At 37.8% G+C, this 15,446-nt stretch overlaps 2 protein-coding genes across 2 annotated transcripts; one reads left to right on the top strand and one right to left on the bottom strand.

The window, feature by feature from the left end:
• Window positions 1–2,578: 2,578 nt before the first annotated feature.
• On the bottom strand, window positions 2,579–9,372 carry LOC140229012 (alpha-(1,3)-fucosyltransferase 11-like). Its single transcript, XM_072309277.1, has 3 exons — window positions 9,341–9,372; window positions 7,228–8,769; window positions 2,579–3,181 (listed from the first exon to the last, which is right to left on the bottom strand). The coding sequence occupies exons 2-3, from the start codon at window positions 8,736–8,738 to the stop codon at window positions 3,037–3,039; spliced, it is 1,656 nt and encodes a 551-aa protein (XP_072165378.1). The 5' UTR covers window positions 8,739–8,769; window positions 9,341–9,372; the 3' UTR covers window positions 2,579–3,036.
• Window positions 9,373–9,742: 370 nt separating this feature from the next.
• LOC140229011 (small ribosomal subunit protein uS3m-like) lies at window positions 9,743–14,504 on the top strand. The gene is made up of 3 exons (XM_072309276.1): window positions 9,743–9,780; window positions 12,857–13,046; window positions 13,767–14,504. Exons 2-3 carry the CDS (start codon window positions 12,884–12,886, stop codon window positions 14,048–14,050), a joined length of 447 nt encoding a protein of 148 aa, XP_072165377.1. The 5' UTR covers window positions 9,743–9,780; window positions 12,857–12,883; the 3' UTR covers window positions 14,051–14,504.
• The last annotated feature ends 942 nt before the right edge of the window (window positions 14,505–15,446 follow it).

Below are 15,446 nucleotides of genomic sequence, written 5' to 3'. Positions count from 1 at the left end.
TAGTGTACAACCTTCTAAAATCCAAATTTTAATAAGAAAAAAAAAGCATATTTGACTCCACTGTCATTAAGAAAATAATCGTCAACATATTTTTTATGACACTAATATCACTGTCTACGATATGAAATGTAACTCTTACTAATTGAACAGGTTTTGTTATGTAATACTATGATCACTAAATACATTACAAAAAAGTGTTAAAAACAAAACTCAATTGCTTTCAATCAGTTTCATAATTACTGGGAGCTCTCTAATAGAGTGGGTGAGAATCGGGGGGCATTTCATGAAGAATTTTGTTAGATATATATTTTCTGACAAACTGTTATAAGCTGCAGAAATCAAATTATTCAAATTCAAATTAAAATTTATTTCACATGCTAAAAGAAAACATGTTCGTCACGTTCGCAATACAAAAACAACAAGGAAAAGTAGAAATTACGCGGTGCGTAGTATATGTCCCCGCCGGAAGTAGCATTTAGTAGCAAAATGTACAATATAGGTAAAAAGATCAAGGTCAAAGAAGTCAAAGGTCAAAATTCTATGTGGAAGTTTTGAAGCCCTCACCTAGTGCAATCACATAAAGCAAACGGAATCGAAATCGGGTTAGAAATGGCGAAGGAGTAGCATTTTGTAGCCAATGTACAATATAGGTAAAAAATCAAGGTCAAAGGTCAAAGAGGTCAAAGGTCAAAATTCTGTGTAGAAGTTTTGAAGCCCTCACCTAGTGCCATCACATAAAGCAAACGGAATCGAAATCGGGTTAGAAATGGCGAAGGAGTAGCATTTGGTAGCAAAATGTACAATACAGGTCAAAAATCAAGGTCAGAGGTCAAAGAAGTCAAAGGTCAAAATTCTGTGTAGAAGTTTTGAAGCCCTCACCTAGTGCCATCACTTAAAGCAAACGGAATTGAAATCGGGTTACAAATGGCGAAGGAGTAGCATTTTGTAGCAGAATGTACAATATAGGTAAAAAATCAAGGTCAAAGGTCAAAGAAGTCAAAGGTCAAAATTCTGTGTAGAAGTTTTGAAGCCCTCACCTAGTGCCATCACATAAAGCAAACGGAATCGAATTCGGGTTAGAAATGGCGAAGGAGTAGCATTTTGTAGGCAATGTACAATATAGGTCAAAAATCAAGGTCAAAGGTCAAAGAAGTCAAAGGTCAAAATTCTGTGTAGAAGTTTTGAAGCCCTCACCTAGTACCATCATATAAAGCAAACGGAATCAAAATCGGGTTAGAAATGGCGAAGGAGTAGCATTTTGAAGCAAAATGTACAATATAGGTCAAAGGTCAAGGTCAAAGGTCACAACTGAAATTCTGTATAGAAGTTTCAAAGCTCCCATGTAGTGCTATCATATAAAGCAAACAGAATCAAAATCGGTTTAGAAATGGCGAAGGAGTAGCATTTTGAATATTTTGATCACACACGGACGCACGGACAGACGGACACACGGACACACACACGTACGGAGCCCGTTTCATAGTCCCCTGCTCGAACTCGTTCGGCGGGGACAAAAACAAAAACAAAACAAAACAAAAAACAGAGAAAAAGAAAAAAAAAATCTAACAAAACACTTCATGAAATGCCCCCTGGACTTGGGTCTGGATGGGGAATCTCCCGGGTTCAGATTTCACCATATGCAACAGCCTTGGACAAGATGTGCAATGGCTGACTGTCCAATTTGACCACAGAGTTCAAATTAGATCATGGCAACACTTATATTGGAAAGGCAGTGCAAAAAAAAAAAAGAATGAATTTAGCTCTTCTCAGATCTGGTGCATAATTGTAATTTTCTTAAAAATTGATGTTAATGAAATAGAAGTTTAAAAAATAGGACTTCTCTACATTATATACATGCTCAGAATAAATCATTGTGTCATTGTAAAATGTGTTCATGTGCAATTTATGTTCAGTTTCTCATGAAAACAGATCTGCAGTGGCACAAGTAGCTCCTTAAGATTTACATTCATGATATATAAGCACATACAGCATCCTCCGCATCATACAGTGAGTCTTCAAGATTGTGAGGTTCAGACAGCTACAGCATATTCAAGTATGTAACCCATAAAAGTCCTATGGGGAATTAAGCTGCATTTATGAATTATCATATTGTTTTAATCTATAAAATTGGCACTTCTAACTTTCACTGCATATACATCTCATATCTAATATTGAAAAAAAAATCAATGGAATGTAAAAAAAAAAAACAAAGAAACAACAAAGCCTGTCAAATTGAGAAAAAACAGAGAAACATCCTCTAAAATGAATTGTCATTTTAAGAATCAGCTTTAAATTCAGCAATTTATAAGAGGCTTACACTGTATAAAAAGTCTGCAATAAAAAAAAAAAAAATGATATGAATTGCAAGGAGTCAAAAGAAAGAGAATATTATACATAATGAATAGTAAGAATCAAATCAGAAAGATACATGACCAGACCAAAGAAATGCAGTTTCTGGGACTAAATAGGTTAATAAAGGGGCTTGAGGGACAGATCATCGAAGATGTTGTGCAGTCATATGAAATTAGCATTCCATTCACTGTTTTTGTTTAATTTTTCTCATGTTCACAGTCTAGTCGATTTGTCAATCACCTCTCGAAAAGGATCATTTCACTCAAGATTTGTCATTACTCATCATAATGTATTTGACAAGCACTAGTGCATTAATTACCAATTAACGTCACAGGTCAAGTGACTTTACTGAATTGAGATACCGCTAATTTGCAGAGATATGTAAGCGGCGTGACATTACGTGAATTTCCATCTTCACGATAGGCCACTGCCGACTATGGCACAAACTGACAAAAACAAAGAGATGATTTAAGATCACCAATAATCAAAGCATGTTTGGAAGGTATCACTGCACCATACACAGGTACATTTTTGGCTAATATAAAATAACTGATTGTTCATAAGTACACTTACACCGTATATCTTTAAAGTTCAGGAAGCTCTTCCAATATTGATGCTCTGTCTTGATCCACACCACTGTCAATTACTACATACTCTTCTGATGGCAACAACCCTGTGGGGTTTTTAGGCAGTCCCTTGGTTTTCGTTGTGAATTCGTTCGATGACATCAAAGAGTTTGGAAGAGTCTGTAGCCCCCTCAGCTATCATCCTATCCAAGGCGACAGCTTGCAGTCTCATCCCCCAATAATCTGACACCCAGGAATGAATACTGTGGAAAAGACACATATAAAAATATATATGTTTCTAGCATTTTAAAAATTAACGACTCTTAACAAAGTGCAATGAAATATCACATTCAAGGTGGTTTTACAAAAAAACAAACAAAAAAGCAAAATCACATCAACAGGATGGTGAAGGTTTTAATGGCACCTACATTGTATCTAGATGTGATAAGAGAAAGTGGAAGAGTTTCACAAAACAGAGATACATGTATTAGTTGCATATATACATGCAAATTGGACAACATGAAGCTGTATTCAATCACCTCATCAAAAGTGTACACCAATGTAAGTCTGCCATTGACAATCATTTAAATTTTTACTAAATTTTTGTGTAGGTATAATATCAATATGAGTTGAATACTTTGCACTGAATTATTGCAGTCTTGTTATAAGCAAGCAACCATACCCTTTAGGTGGAAAGAAGTTGTAGTTGATAGATTTTCTACATTTTATGCAAGTATACATCACCTCTTCTAATGTGTACATGTGTGGTTGCAACCAAAATATGCTACCAAACAAGCAGTGGACAAAAGCTCAAGGTCAAAATATTTAGGATACAAACAAATAAAGTTTGCGCTATTGCTTCAGCGATAAATAATTCAATAGTATGCAATTGTCCAGGTACGGACCCCAAATTGCTGTCATGAGCAAACTCGTAGTGTACAGTGTATGTACATGGCATTTCAGTGTTTTTACAATGTTTCTTTGCAACGTTTTTGAGTTGACTACGTACAGTACATGTAACTTTACAAAATCAACAACCTGAGAAAAAGAAAAATTGCCTCCTACATGCAGTATACAATACAAACGCGCTGTTAAGGTGGCAAATCAATAACTTTTCTACTGAAAAGGAATGCATGTTCCGGTAACTTGGTACTTTTTTATCTCCTTTTACTGCAAACGTCGATATTTTCATGTGAGTAATCTTTCGCAATGAGTGACTAAAAACATATTTGCGGGTTCTTGTGCAATTGTCAATCCATTCAAAATGTGCAGATGACAATTTGAAGATATTTTGTGGGTTTTAGAATTCACGCAGGCCAAAAGTAGCAAGCAAAACATTAATGAACCGCAAAAATTTCGGCTTTTACATACTGTACAGTGCTAACAAAAGTATATGGTGCATACAGTATGATACTGTGATACAGAGTCATTACTTTTTACTATTTACATTATTTCATTACTTTTTTTTTTACTGTGCACATTATTTCACCTCACATGTACACATTGCCTTTCATGAGAAACTTCTACTGAATTGGTTTTAAAAAGTTAGTGTACACTTGCACCAAATGTTCATGTCATCCAGTGCTGCAAGCAAACCAGAGAAGATCAGGGCAACAACAATTTTCAACCCTCAAATAATTCTGTACACATATGTGTTCATGACAAGCTGCAGTTTAATGACAAGTTCTCATATTGTATAGTGAAGCAGGGGTGTGCAGATCTTATCTTTCAGCAAGGAGCTTCTTGCTTTGAGCAACAGTGCCAAGTATCAATGGCAAGGAATTGCAACTTGTAGAATCCCAGCTCACAGGAAGTTATTTTTGGCTTAAATTTGGAGCATCCTGTTACTTTTGTTTCCTTACAGAGATGCACAAATACACTGAAACCAGGACAACCCATCATTAGTTTGCCATTTTCTAAAGTGATACAGTGTAATTCAGCAACTTCCTGCCAAGTAATGCCTTCCTGTTATGGGCACAAAAACAAGGCCTCTAAATAAAACTATCAAATAGAATGCCATTCATAGTTTACACAAGACACAGTTACCATAGCAGCCACTAATATTACTATGACAGACAATATTGTACTAACATCACTGGACTGCAAATCTATTATTATTATTATTTTTTTTTTTTTTATTTATTTATTTTTTTAAAGGAACACACTGGTGGCAGGTCCTTTCAAGAAATGGAGAATGACATTATAGGGGGCTGGTAGGACTACTGATTTGGCTTCTTTCTACAGTATCTGGTGAAAAAAAAAAACACATAAAAAATGCAGTTTGCACATTACATTTATAATACAATTGTGGCATACACCAGGTTATAAGATGATCAAACAAACTGCTACAAGATGTACGTGTACAAATACATCATGTATAACACATGTTGTACACTCTGTAGTGACTTGGAGATACATTGTACAGTTTGTAGGGTATCATTTTCCTACAATATAATGAAGAAACTGTAAATTTAAGTATCAATCATACAACAATGTAAATTATGCATCACAGCAACATTGTAAAGGAGAGTAAAAACTTTACTTGATGGGGGGGGGGGGGGGCACCTTGAGGCAAATTTGCTACTACAAAGGTATACCATCTGCATCCAAACACCTAAGAAATTGTCCGTAAATGGTATATTACAAATGTATGGTACATAAAATCTGTACCCTAAATGGCTTCACACTTGTATAACATACATGTACACTGTTCTGGCATCACCAGGAATGTCACCTAAATGACATGTGACATATGGGCATTTCCTTGCATCAGTAGAAGGGTACATTTTAGGGATGCTCCTTTATTTTCTGTTTCCAAAGTGCATAACCCCAATAATGTACTGGTCATGTTTTAGAACACTTTAATGAGAGATATATAGCGAATTTGCCCCAAATTTGCTTCGAAGAAGCAATCTATTTTAATTTTTACCAAAATGAAAAATGGGGGTCTACAATTTTTGTATTTTATTGGACAGACGTTTGTATGTACTACCATATGAACGCCAAATAATGAATGCTCCCTGAAACTGTTGTTCTTCATCTGAATTGGCTAATATTGATTATAAAAGACAGTCAGCTCTATTATATTGAACAGTGTATTTTATATAGCATTTCTAGACATAGTGTGTATGGACAGAAAAAGTAAAAGCTGATGTTCACAAATGGTTTATATTTCTACAGCACGCATTATTGTGTATGCAACATGTCTTCATGTTGACACACTTTATCAGGTCCCAGGTGTATCAACTGAAGCAAGCCTACATTTGTATTGCCACAAATCCCCAAAATTCACTTGCAGAAGAATGAAACTGGGACCTCAGGATCAATTTACAGTCTATCTGTATGCATCTTATTAACTTTATCTACAGCTCTATAGTCACAAACAGCTCCTCAATGTAGAGCAGATTTTCATTCTATTTGTTTTGTTAATACTATGCATACTGTACATGTATGTACAGTGTAATTAGAATACACACAATAAGCAACCACTTCAGCCTCCTTTACAGTACGAGTGTAGCTTTGTACACAGCCTTTTAAGTATCAGATGTGCTGAATGGAATATCAATGGGAGAACCAACATAACTTTACAATTTAGTGTACAAAAATGTACTTGGAACATGCTGTATGGTATGTGAGTATCAGGTGTTTTTTTTTTTTTCATCGCTACATTCAGAGACACCTCCCTGCTACATCCAAGCTCCATACTTTTTCCTTTTTTTGAACATATTTTATTCATAATTTTTGTTTTCTCTATAGTCAGTACAGATTAGGATGGTTTAAATCTGCCATATATTGCACTCTAAGATTGCAAAGTATTTTTCCATGAAATGGGTGACAAACTGTTATGGATTTTGAATGAGAGTTTCTTGTTCGTGATTATGCAACAATTAATGCATGCAAATAATATGATTTTTTTTTCTCATTAACATAGCTTTGTTTTAATCTCCACTGTTTTATGTTTTTATTGTACATGACTGTGTAATGAATGTTGTTCTAAAAAAAAAAAGTTATTCTTGAATAGTTACTTAGTGAAACTTGTATTATCCTCATTGTCACTACATAACACAAGTTGACATGGAAGGGAAATAGCCATTGGGATCATTATCACCATGCCGATTGATGCTGGTGCTAATGATGAGAAATTAGTCGCCATGACAACATTGCACAACTGGATGATAATGGACACGAGATGGCGTCACACAACGCTGTACTCGGGGTTACGATGGTATTCAAGGGTACATGTACAGCATGCCAAATCAAATATTAAAAAAAAAAAGAGGAAAAATTCTAAAAGTCAAAAAAACTTTACCTTTCACTTTCAGGAACATCTTCCAGCTTCCCAACTGAGGGTCCTGGAGATGGGCATCCCATCTGGATGCCCCGCCCGATCTTTCTCTCTAGCAGTGGATGCGTAGGAGGGACATCCCCCTGCTCAGCTTGGTACCTCTCTGAGATCTTCTCGCATACGTAGCATTCAAATCCAGAAATGAAGCTGTGTTTATTCCACTCATTTACTGCATACTTCCTGTTCTGCATGTGCTCGACTAGATGCTCATTTGTGACCCCATTTTCCTTGTATGTCAGGTAGTTAAAATACACATCATCATGTTCATCCAGCAGTTTGATAAAGTATGCTAACTGTTCTGGAGTGTCGAAGGAATCAACATTAATGAAGGACTTTATGCTTGGAGCCCAGTCCTGAGCGGATGAAGAGCCACGGTATATGGGAACGGAACCAACATGAAATGGTCGAAAGAATTTTTCTGTGATGTAGTCATCGCAGATGGCATTTTCAAAAGCCAGGTGAAACTTGTACTTTGCGATGAAGTCATAGAAATCTTCTGCTTCCATCGACTCCACCGGATCGTTCATTTGTTCGGGCATCTTCTTGTTGTTCACACATTTACCATAAGAATCTACCCTGATGTGCTTCATGAGCTCCTTAACATAACGGTCCCTATCTGCAGCAACATCACAGTGTGACTGCACATAAAGTATCGGGGCCAACTTGCTCGTCTTCCTCAGTTTGTTCTTCTCCTCAATGGGAACAGGCTTTCTTTGTGTGAGGTAGTCCAGATTCGGTAGGGCGTGTGTTGTTGTTGGGTAGTTTGATTCCCTCTTGAAGGTAGCAGAATGATTGAATTGCTTCATGGCATGGATTAGCACGTAATTATTCATGGGCGACTCTTCGTGAAGCAAGGCCCACTCATGCCAGGGTTTTCTAGGTAGGGGGGCTTCGTAAGCCCGAAAGTCAGTCCCATAGAAGAGTATGCCACGGGTGAGTGGGTCAGCTAGGATCCTTTTATCGCTGGTTGACAAGCATTTATGCTCACCACAGGTGATCTCAGAAATATGTCCTCTGTGAGAATGTGGATACAAGGCATCAGTCCACCATAAAATTGTTGGCATCGTTAAAGTTGGCTTTGGAGGCTGCCCCTTCTCACTCTTCCGCTTGGGCAAATCCTGGTGAAGGGGCTCAATGCCTCTTGCTCTGCCTTGATCCTCAGAAAGCATGGACTGTGAAAAATCCTCATCAATCTGCCCCATTTGATGATGTCTGTCATCACCCCCTTGCCATTTCCAAAGTCTTATACCATCAAGGTATGTTGGAAAGATGCCCGTGATCCCGGAAGACAACAGACTGATTGTGAAACCAGTGATAAACACTATCACAAAGATGAGAAGGGCACATCTCCAGTCCACACCACCAGCAGGACTCGCATCCCTTTCATTGGTTAAATTACTGCCTGCACTTTTGCTGCCAGTGGTGTCTGATCTCACTTGTGTCTTCTTCCGGTGATGAAGCTCCTTTGAATCCATGTTCCTCAGTTCAGGCTCTGCACTCGATCTGCTGTACAAACACAGATGTTTATTTACAACTTGTAGTTACATTGTATGAACATGCAGATGCAGATTGCAGATGCAGTGAACTGGTGAACCACATGCCACACCACAGTTTTTTGTTGTTGTTGTTGTCGTTGTTGTTGTTTTTTGTTTTTTGTTTTTGTTTTTTTAGTTTTTAGACTGGAGACCCCTCTCAAAACATCTGGCTAGGTTTAAAAGATGTAAGTTTAAAGCCAACAGAGCTGAGCAGAGGCCGGCCAGACCAGAGAGCTGGCTGGAGTATAAATTAATTTAGGCCTACTATTAAAAGCTATTCTTCTCTTTCTTCTTTTACATAAACTATAAAAGAGCTGTAACATTTAATACAACATTAAATTTATATACAACCTACAATCTATCCTATTTGGGCCTTGGCTATGCAATGTAGAGAGTGCAATATTTTCAGTTCAATGACAAAGTAACGTAAGAGCCTCTGCCTCTGGCTCCGTGTCTAGAACCTACATGTAGATCAATCATCTAGAGCCTAGAGGAAATGGTAGGGGACCATTCAACCAAGGGCTATGCCTATAGCCACTCACCTCCTGCTCTGCTCTGCTCTGCTCAGCTCAGCTAGAGCTAGCTAGCTCCGCTCTAATGTTCTGCGTGTTAATTGTCGGGGCTCTCCGGATAATTTTGCCGATTTATAGAAGCAACGTGTACCCTGTGTGCTGTGTATTCTGGTAAAGCAGAGAAATTATGTTTACGGAAATGAATCACACTACCCGCGGAACTAATAGTGGAGGTATGGATGATTGGGTAATTTGTGATCAAATATGAGACAAAGAAAATATATTATATATTTTTGATATCTAAAAAAATCAATAAAGGTATTTTTTATTTTCAAATTTGTATTAATAGATGAAAAATCAGATATAAAACTTTTATTCTTCATTTCAATCATTAATAACCGGTAGATACTGTTAATGCATTCAAGATGGCAGCTTCCATTGGTGTACTCACGAAAATATGCCAAGCTTCTGTAAGAATCAAGTTTACCTCTTGTGCTGTATTTTACAGTTATGGTGACATAAAGAATTATTGTTGTTCAGAATAAGCATTTCTGAAATTTTCTGTTGTTGCTTTTCTACTATTTTCATAGTGTGTGTTATTGTTTTTGGAATTGCAACTGGTGTCCATGTCTCGCACATTCTTGCACATGGAGTGTAGCATTGTAGTCCCAGTTATTCTAATCTATGTATGTAGACATCTAGGCATGTTCGCGATGAAAAATAGATATAGAATATATGATCATCATTGCATTGGTAGTGATGTTAGTAGACATGTAATTAGACGTAGGTCTACACTATAACAGGCTTTTACGGACCATTGGTTTATGACGAAATTTCGCTCTAGGTCACAATAATGCCTTTTGTCTAATCATAAATGGACAGATGAGACCAATCTGGTGAGTGGTGGGTTAACAAGAATTTGTTTGTCTGCATTGCCAAAATAAAATAAATTTAGAGCAAGTGGCCCTTGATTCGACATCTTAAGTTGCGGAATCAAAATAGTGTGCATGATCCATACACTTGCGCTGCAACCATCGTTCGAAGGCCTGTGACCATTGTTCGGCACCGGGCCCGGGTGACCGTGGTTCGACATTCACGACGTACAGCGCCGTGCGCTCGCCCTGCCTAAGCTATGTGACTGTATTAGCGCACGTGCCACGTGCGAGCGAAACTGTATACATAGTACATCGCACGGTATCACACTACGAGAGTGCAGTACTCCATATACTCCACTCGCTGTGCGAGAGATTCAACGCATACACAACACGTTGACGAACCATGGTGATACCGCAAATTCTGGCACGGGTACAGTGGAATGCAAAATATAAATATCACGTAAACGCTCAAGTTATCTCAGAAATGGCTGCCGTTATGGCTGTAGGTATACACGCTGTACAGATTCAATGCAGATAAACGGACTAGTAACTTCGAAACTTGGAATGAAACGAGTTTATATGTGTTGCTGTGCAACTTTACTTACCCGTTAAACTTGTACCCGTTGAACTGCTTATGCAAGTTGACCCGGGAGGGTCGCGACAATGATTTCGGGGGTCCGGCGACGTGGCCCACTGTTGTGCTCTTCGGAACACATGTGGAGGTAGTTGCATAGTTTGAATTTTGCACTTGATATGCGCCATTTTTATGCCTCTGCCATGAAGTGGTGCCGGAGGCATTATGTTTTGGGGTTGTCCGTCCGTCCGTCCGTAATGAATTTTGTGGACAAGGTAACTATCAAAACCCGTTGAGGTATCCTAATGAAACTTGGCATGTATGTGTATTAGGGGGTAAAGTTGTGCCTATCAACTTTTGGGTGCACATGCTCAACGTCAAAGGTCAAAAGGTCAAGATCAAATACATAAAATTTCACTATTTCCACCATATCTATTGAATGCCTGAAGATATTTTCTTGAAACTTAGTGTATACATGTATTACCCAATTAAGATTCTCTGGTGAAAGTTTGGGTCATGAGGTCAAAGGTCAAAGGTCAAAAGGTCAGGGTCAAATACATAAAATTTCACTATTTCCACCATATCTATTGAATGCCTGAAGATATTTTCTTGAAACTAAGTGTATACATGTATTACCCAATTAAGATTCTGTGGTGAAAGTTTGGGTCATGAGGTCAAAGGTCTAAGGTCAAAAGGTCAAGTAAAAATATTAAAACTTTTTTTTTTTCTCCATACCTTGGAAAATTGCTCAAGGTATCTTCATGGAACATAGTATATACATATACTGACTGGAAGTGATTATCTAGAGAATGTAGGGTTCATGGGGTCAAAGGTCAAGTGCAACACTTCAAAATTTTACTATTTCCCTCCTATCATGCAATGCCAGCAGGGTTATTTTTTTTTTACACTTGGTGTATGCATACATGTGTAACCTAATAGAAATTCTCTGGAAAGTTTTTTTCTTCTTCTTTTTTTCCCTCAAAGATCAAAAGGTCAAAGATCAAGTGAAAGTGCTGAACTAACTTTTTCCTCCATATCTCGGAAGTGGCTCAAGTTATCTTGAAACTTACTTACATATTATGCATGTTCTACCTGAAAGTGATTATCTTATGAATTTTAGGGTCAAGGGCCAGATGAAAATGGTAACAATAATTTACTATTCAATTCAGAAATTGCACTTTTTCTCCACACCTGTACCTTGAAAATTACTCAATGCCTAAATGTATGAATGGGTCAAAGTCGAGTTAAAGTCCTTAAATCCCTAGATACATGCTCTCCTATTCATCCAATTAAACCTAGGTCAAGGAAGGTGAACATTCAACACATTTGTGACAAACTTGTCATTTCAATATTTTGCCAATTTTGTGAAAATGTAATCACACATTGTCCACATGTACTATCTAGACCTATTGGGAAAATCATGCATTATGGCGGAGGCATACCAGTCGCCGAAGCGACATTTCTAGTTTATTCATGAATTTCAATGAATTTTTATTTGTAAGAGTGGTCTAATCATAGAACCCTGTCAAATCAAGGGCCACTTGCTTTAATGCATTTGATTTCACCATTGCATAATTAGTGAAGATTGCAGAAGATTCCGATCAATACCTACCCAAACTTGAAAAGCTAAACCAAAACTACTGTAAATGTCATTTTTTTGTGTGATTGATTTTTCATGCTGGGTGGCTCAAAATCATGGTCGCACTTAACTGCACCAGCCTAGTTAAAGCGCCCCGTGCCGGGGTTAGGTCGCACTGTGCAATGGTCAACCTACATTGTATTTAAAACAGGCAGATACAATTGTGAAGAAAAAGATATTTTCACTGGTTTTAGAATTTGTGCTCGCCAATAGTAGTGTGGAAACATGCGAAAAATTAATATAAAGTTACCACGAAAATTTCTGCATTTACTGTACTGTGGAGGCAAGTCAAATGAATGTACACTTGTACAGCATGTGTACTTGTCTGTTGATAGGGGTACTGGTAGCTCTAGTTAGAAGTAAGTGCAAGGCCCTTGCCCAAATATTCAATCAGCATGTGGGGGAAAAGTAATTTGTAATGCCCTGCTTTTCTAACTCTTCTTTATACATTCATGTAGGGCTTGATTCAGAGAGCAACATGTACCATGAGCATACTGCCGTGCCGGAAGCTGCAGACGTCAGCAGCTTGCCACAAGACTGTAGCAGGGAGGGTACGGGTCAGCAAGGGAGAGAAGCCAGTGACGTATGAAGAAGTGCATCCACCTCACTACATTGGCGTCAGGAAGAGCTGGAACTCAAAGCATACAGGTAACTATATATCCAAAAATATTGTTGAGTAAAAAGGAAAAGTCCTAGATTCAGTTAAGTATAATTTCCTTGCAGGTAAGTATAAACTTCCTTGTAGGATTATTTTTTTTTTAGTATTTCCATGTCTGAAATTGAAGTGTTGTTTCTTGTTAGAATTCAGGTGGGGAGGAACATTGCACCATCAGGAAATTCATACACTTGTACTTGTGAGTTGTGTAATTCACCTATTAATGATCAATCAGTGATATTCAGTTCATGATAAATCACACTGAAACAAATATCAAGCAAATTAATTCATTTCCTGTAAAGAATTCCGCATTGCTTGTGCCATAAAAAATGTGTTTGATTTGAGCAATGACATATTACTGCCAGGAACAGTATTGCAGCGCTTGAAATACCCACCAGTGCCAGCCATCAGCAATTTGCTGCCATGCCCCTTCCACTGGCTGGAATGCCCCTTTTAAAATCAGACCGTTCTCAGCCACAGCACTTTATTACTCACTGGTGCCCCTTTCTGTGGATTTGTGCTCCCTCAAAAAAGTGGCCGTGACCCAAATGTGATGAAATTTGAGGCCTGATATTATGATCAGTTGTATGGTTTTCATAATTGCAGATGGTATCAATTATAATACAGTTGTGCTTGCAAGAATTAACAACACTATGATGATGTCACTCATGGTCTTTACAAGTTTGTGTTTTTGTGTTTTGTATTTTGTGCAGCAAACCTTGAAAGAGAAGTTGGTGCTGCAGAGAGAACTTTGGAGGATCTGTTTATCAAAAAGTTTATCTACGGGACGTTTCACAATTGCTTGGCAACAGAACTTATCATCAAGCGGAGGGCAAACAAGATCACCCTTTCAGCCATCATGCGACGCACCCAGTCTCCCCAGAAATATTACTTCTTGATTGGCTACACTGAAGAACTGCTCTCCCACTGGTTTAAGTGCCCAGTGAGAATGGAAGTACAGATTGTAGACGACAAGCCTGTTTATAAATGGATCTGACAAGCCAAGCAATTTGCAAGGGAAATAAACTTTATTTCATCCATCACATTCTATATATGTGATTTGGAGGACTCTTGCCATGGTTGGACAGGGGAATGCGCAGGATTTGTCCGTTATTTCACTGAAAGCATGGGTGTCAGAGGGACACATGTGAGACAAATAAACTGTTTCAAGCAGACTTTTTAATCGACACAGTTTATACCAGTGCTTCGTTTCGATGCATCTGTAGCGCTGTATATGTACAGTTAAACTCGCATAAGTCGATCTTCTCGGGACTGAGCAAAACACATCGACTTAGGCGAGTTTCGACTTGTACGTAAGTCGAAAAAATCGACTTAAAGTTACACCACACGTACATATGTATAATGTACATGTATGTTGTCTACTCTGGAGCCGAGAGCTGGAGCGGTGTGCCCGATATTTGCCCTTCACCAAGACACTTTATCCACATTGATGCAGGCCAGGGCTCCACACTAACTTTTATTTTGGTGGCCCCAAAATGATTGATTTTTATTTTTTGGTGGCCCGAACAAAACAAAAAAACAAAAAAAAACAAAAAAAAACCCCAAGCAAAACTAAATCGGTCCTACGTTCGGTCCGAAAGTTAACGTTATTTATTTCTGATTGTAAAAGCAATCATCCACCATTTACAAGTATTTTAACACCTTCCGGAGCCGAATGTTGCCGTTAATCATTTTCAAATGTAAAAACAAGCAACCGACATTCATTCTAGGATCTTACGGAGCTGAATATCATCCTTATTCATTTCCGAACGTGAAAGCAAACATCCGCTTTTTATTTCATCATCTAAATGAGCCGATTGATACCATTAATCATTTCCAAATGTAAAAGAAACAATCTGTTACTTATTTTTGCATCGTACGGAGCAGAATATTACCGTTATTCGATCTCCAAATTCAAAAGCAAACACCCGACATTTATTCTATGATCGTAAGGAGCCGAATGTTACTGCTGTCCACTTCCGAAAGTATAATGAATCATCTGACATTTATTTTGGCATCTTCAAGAGTCGAATGTTACATGTTATTTACTTTCGAACGTAAAAGCGAACTTTCGGCAATTATTTCATCATCGTACTGAGTTGAATACCATATTATTCATTTCCGAACGCCAAAACAAACATTCAACATTTATTTTAGCATCTTCCGGAGCTGAATGTTATTGCTATTTACTTTCGAACATAAAAGCAAACATAAGACATTCATTTTATCATCGGACGGAGTTGAATACTATTGTTATTCATTTCCGAACGTTAAAGCAAATATCAAACATTAACTTAACCATCAAACGCAGCTAAATGTTACTGTTATTCATTTCGAGATTTAAAAGCAAATATCCGACAGTTATTTAGCATCGTATGGAGAAGAATATTACT

The sequence above is a fragment of the Diadema setosum genome, chromosome 5 (assembly GCF_964275005.1).
Source record: "Diadema setosum chromosome 5, eeDiaSeto1, whole genome shotgun sequence".
Lineage (NCBI taxonomy): Eukaryota > Metazoa > Echinodermata > Echinoidea > Diadematoida > Diadematidae > Diadema > Diadema setosum.
Note: the sequence above shows the minus strand (reverse complement) of the source record. Positions and strands in the feature narration are given on the sequence as shown.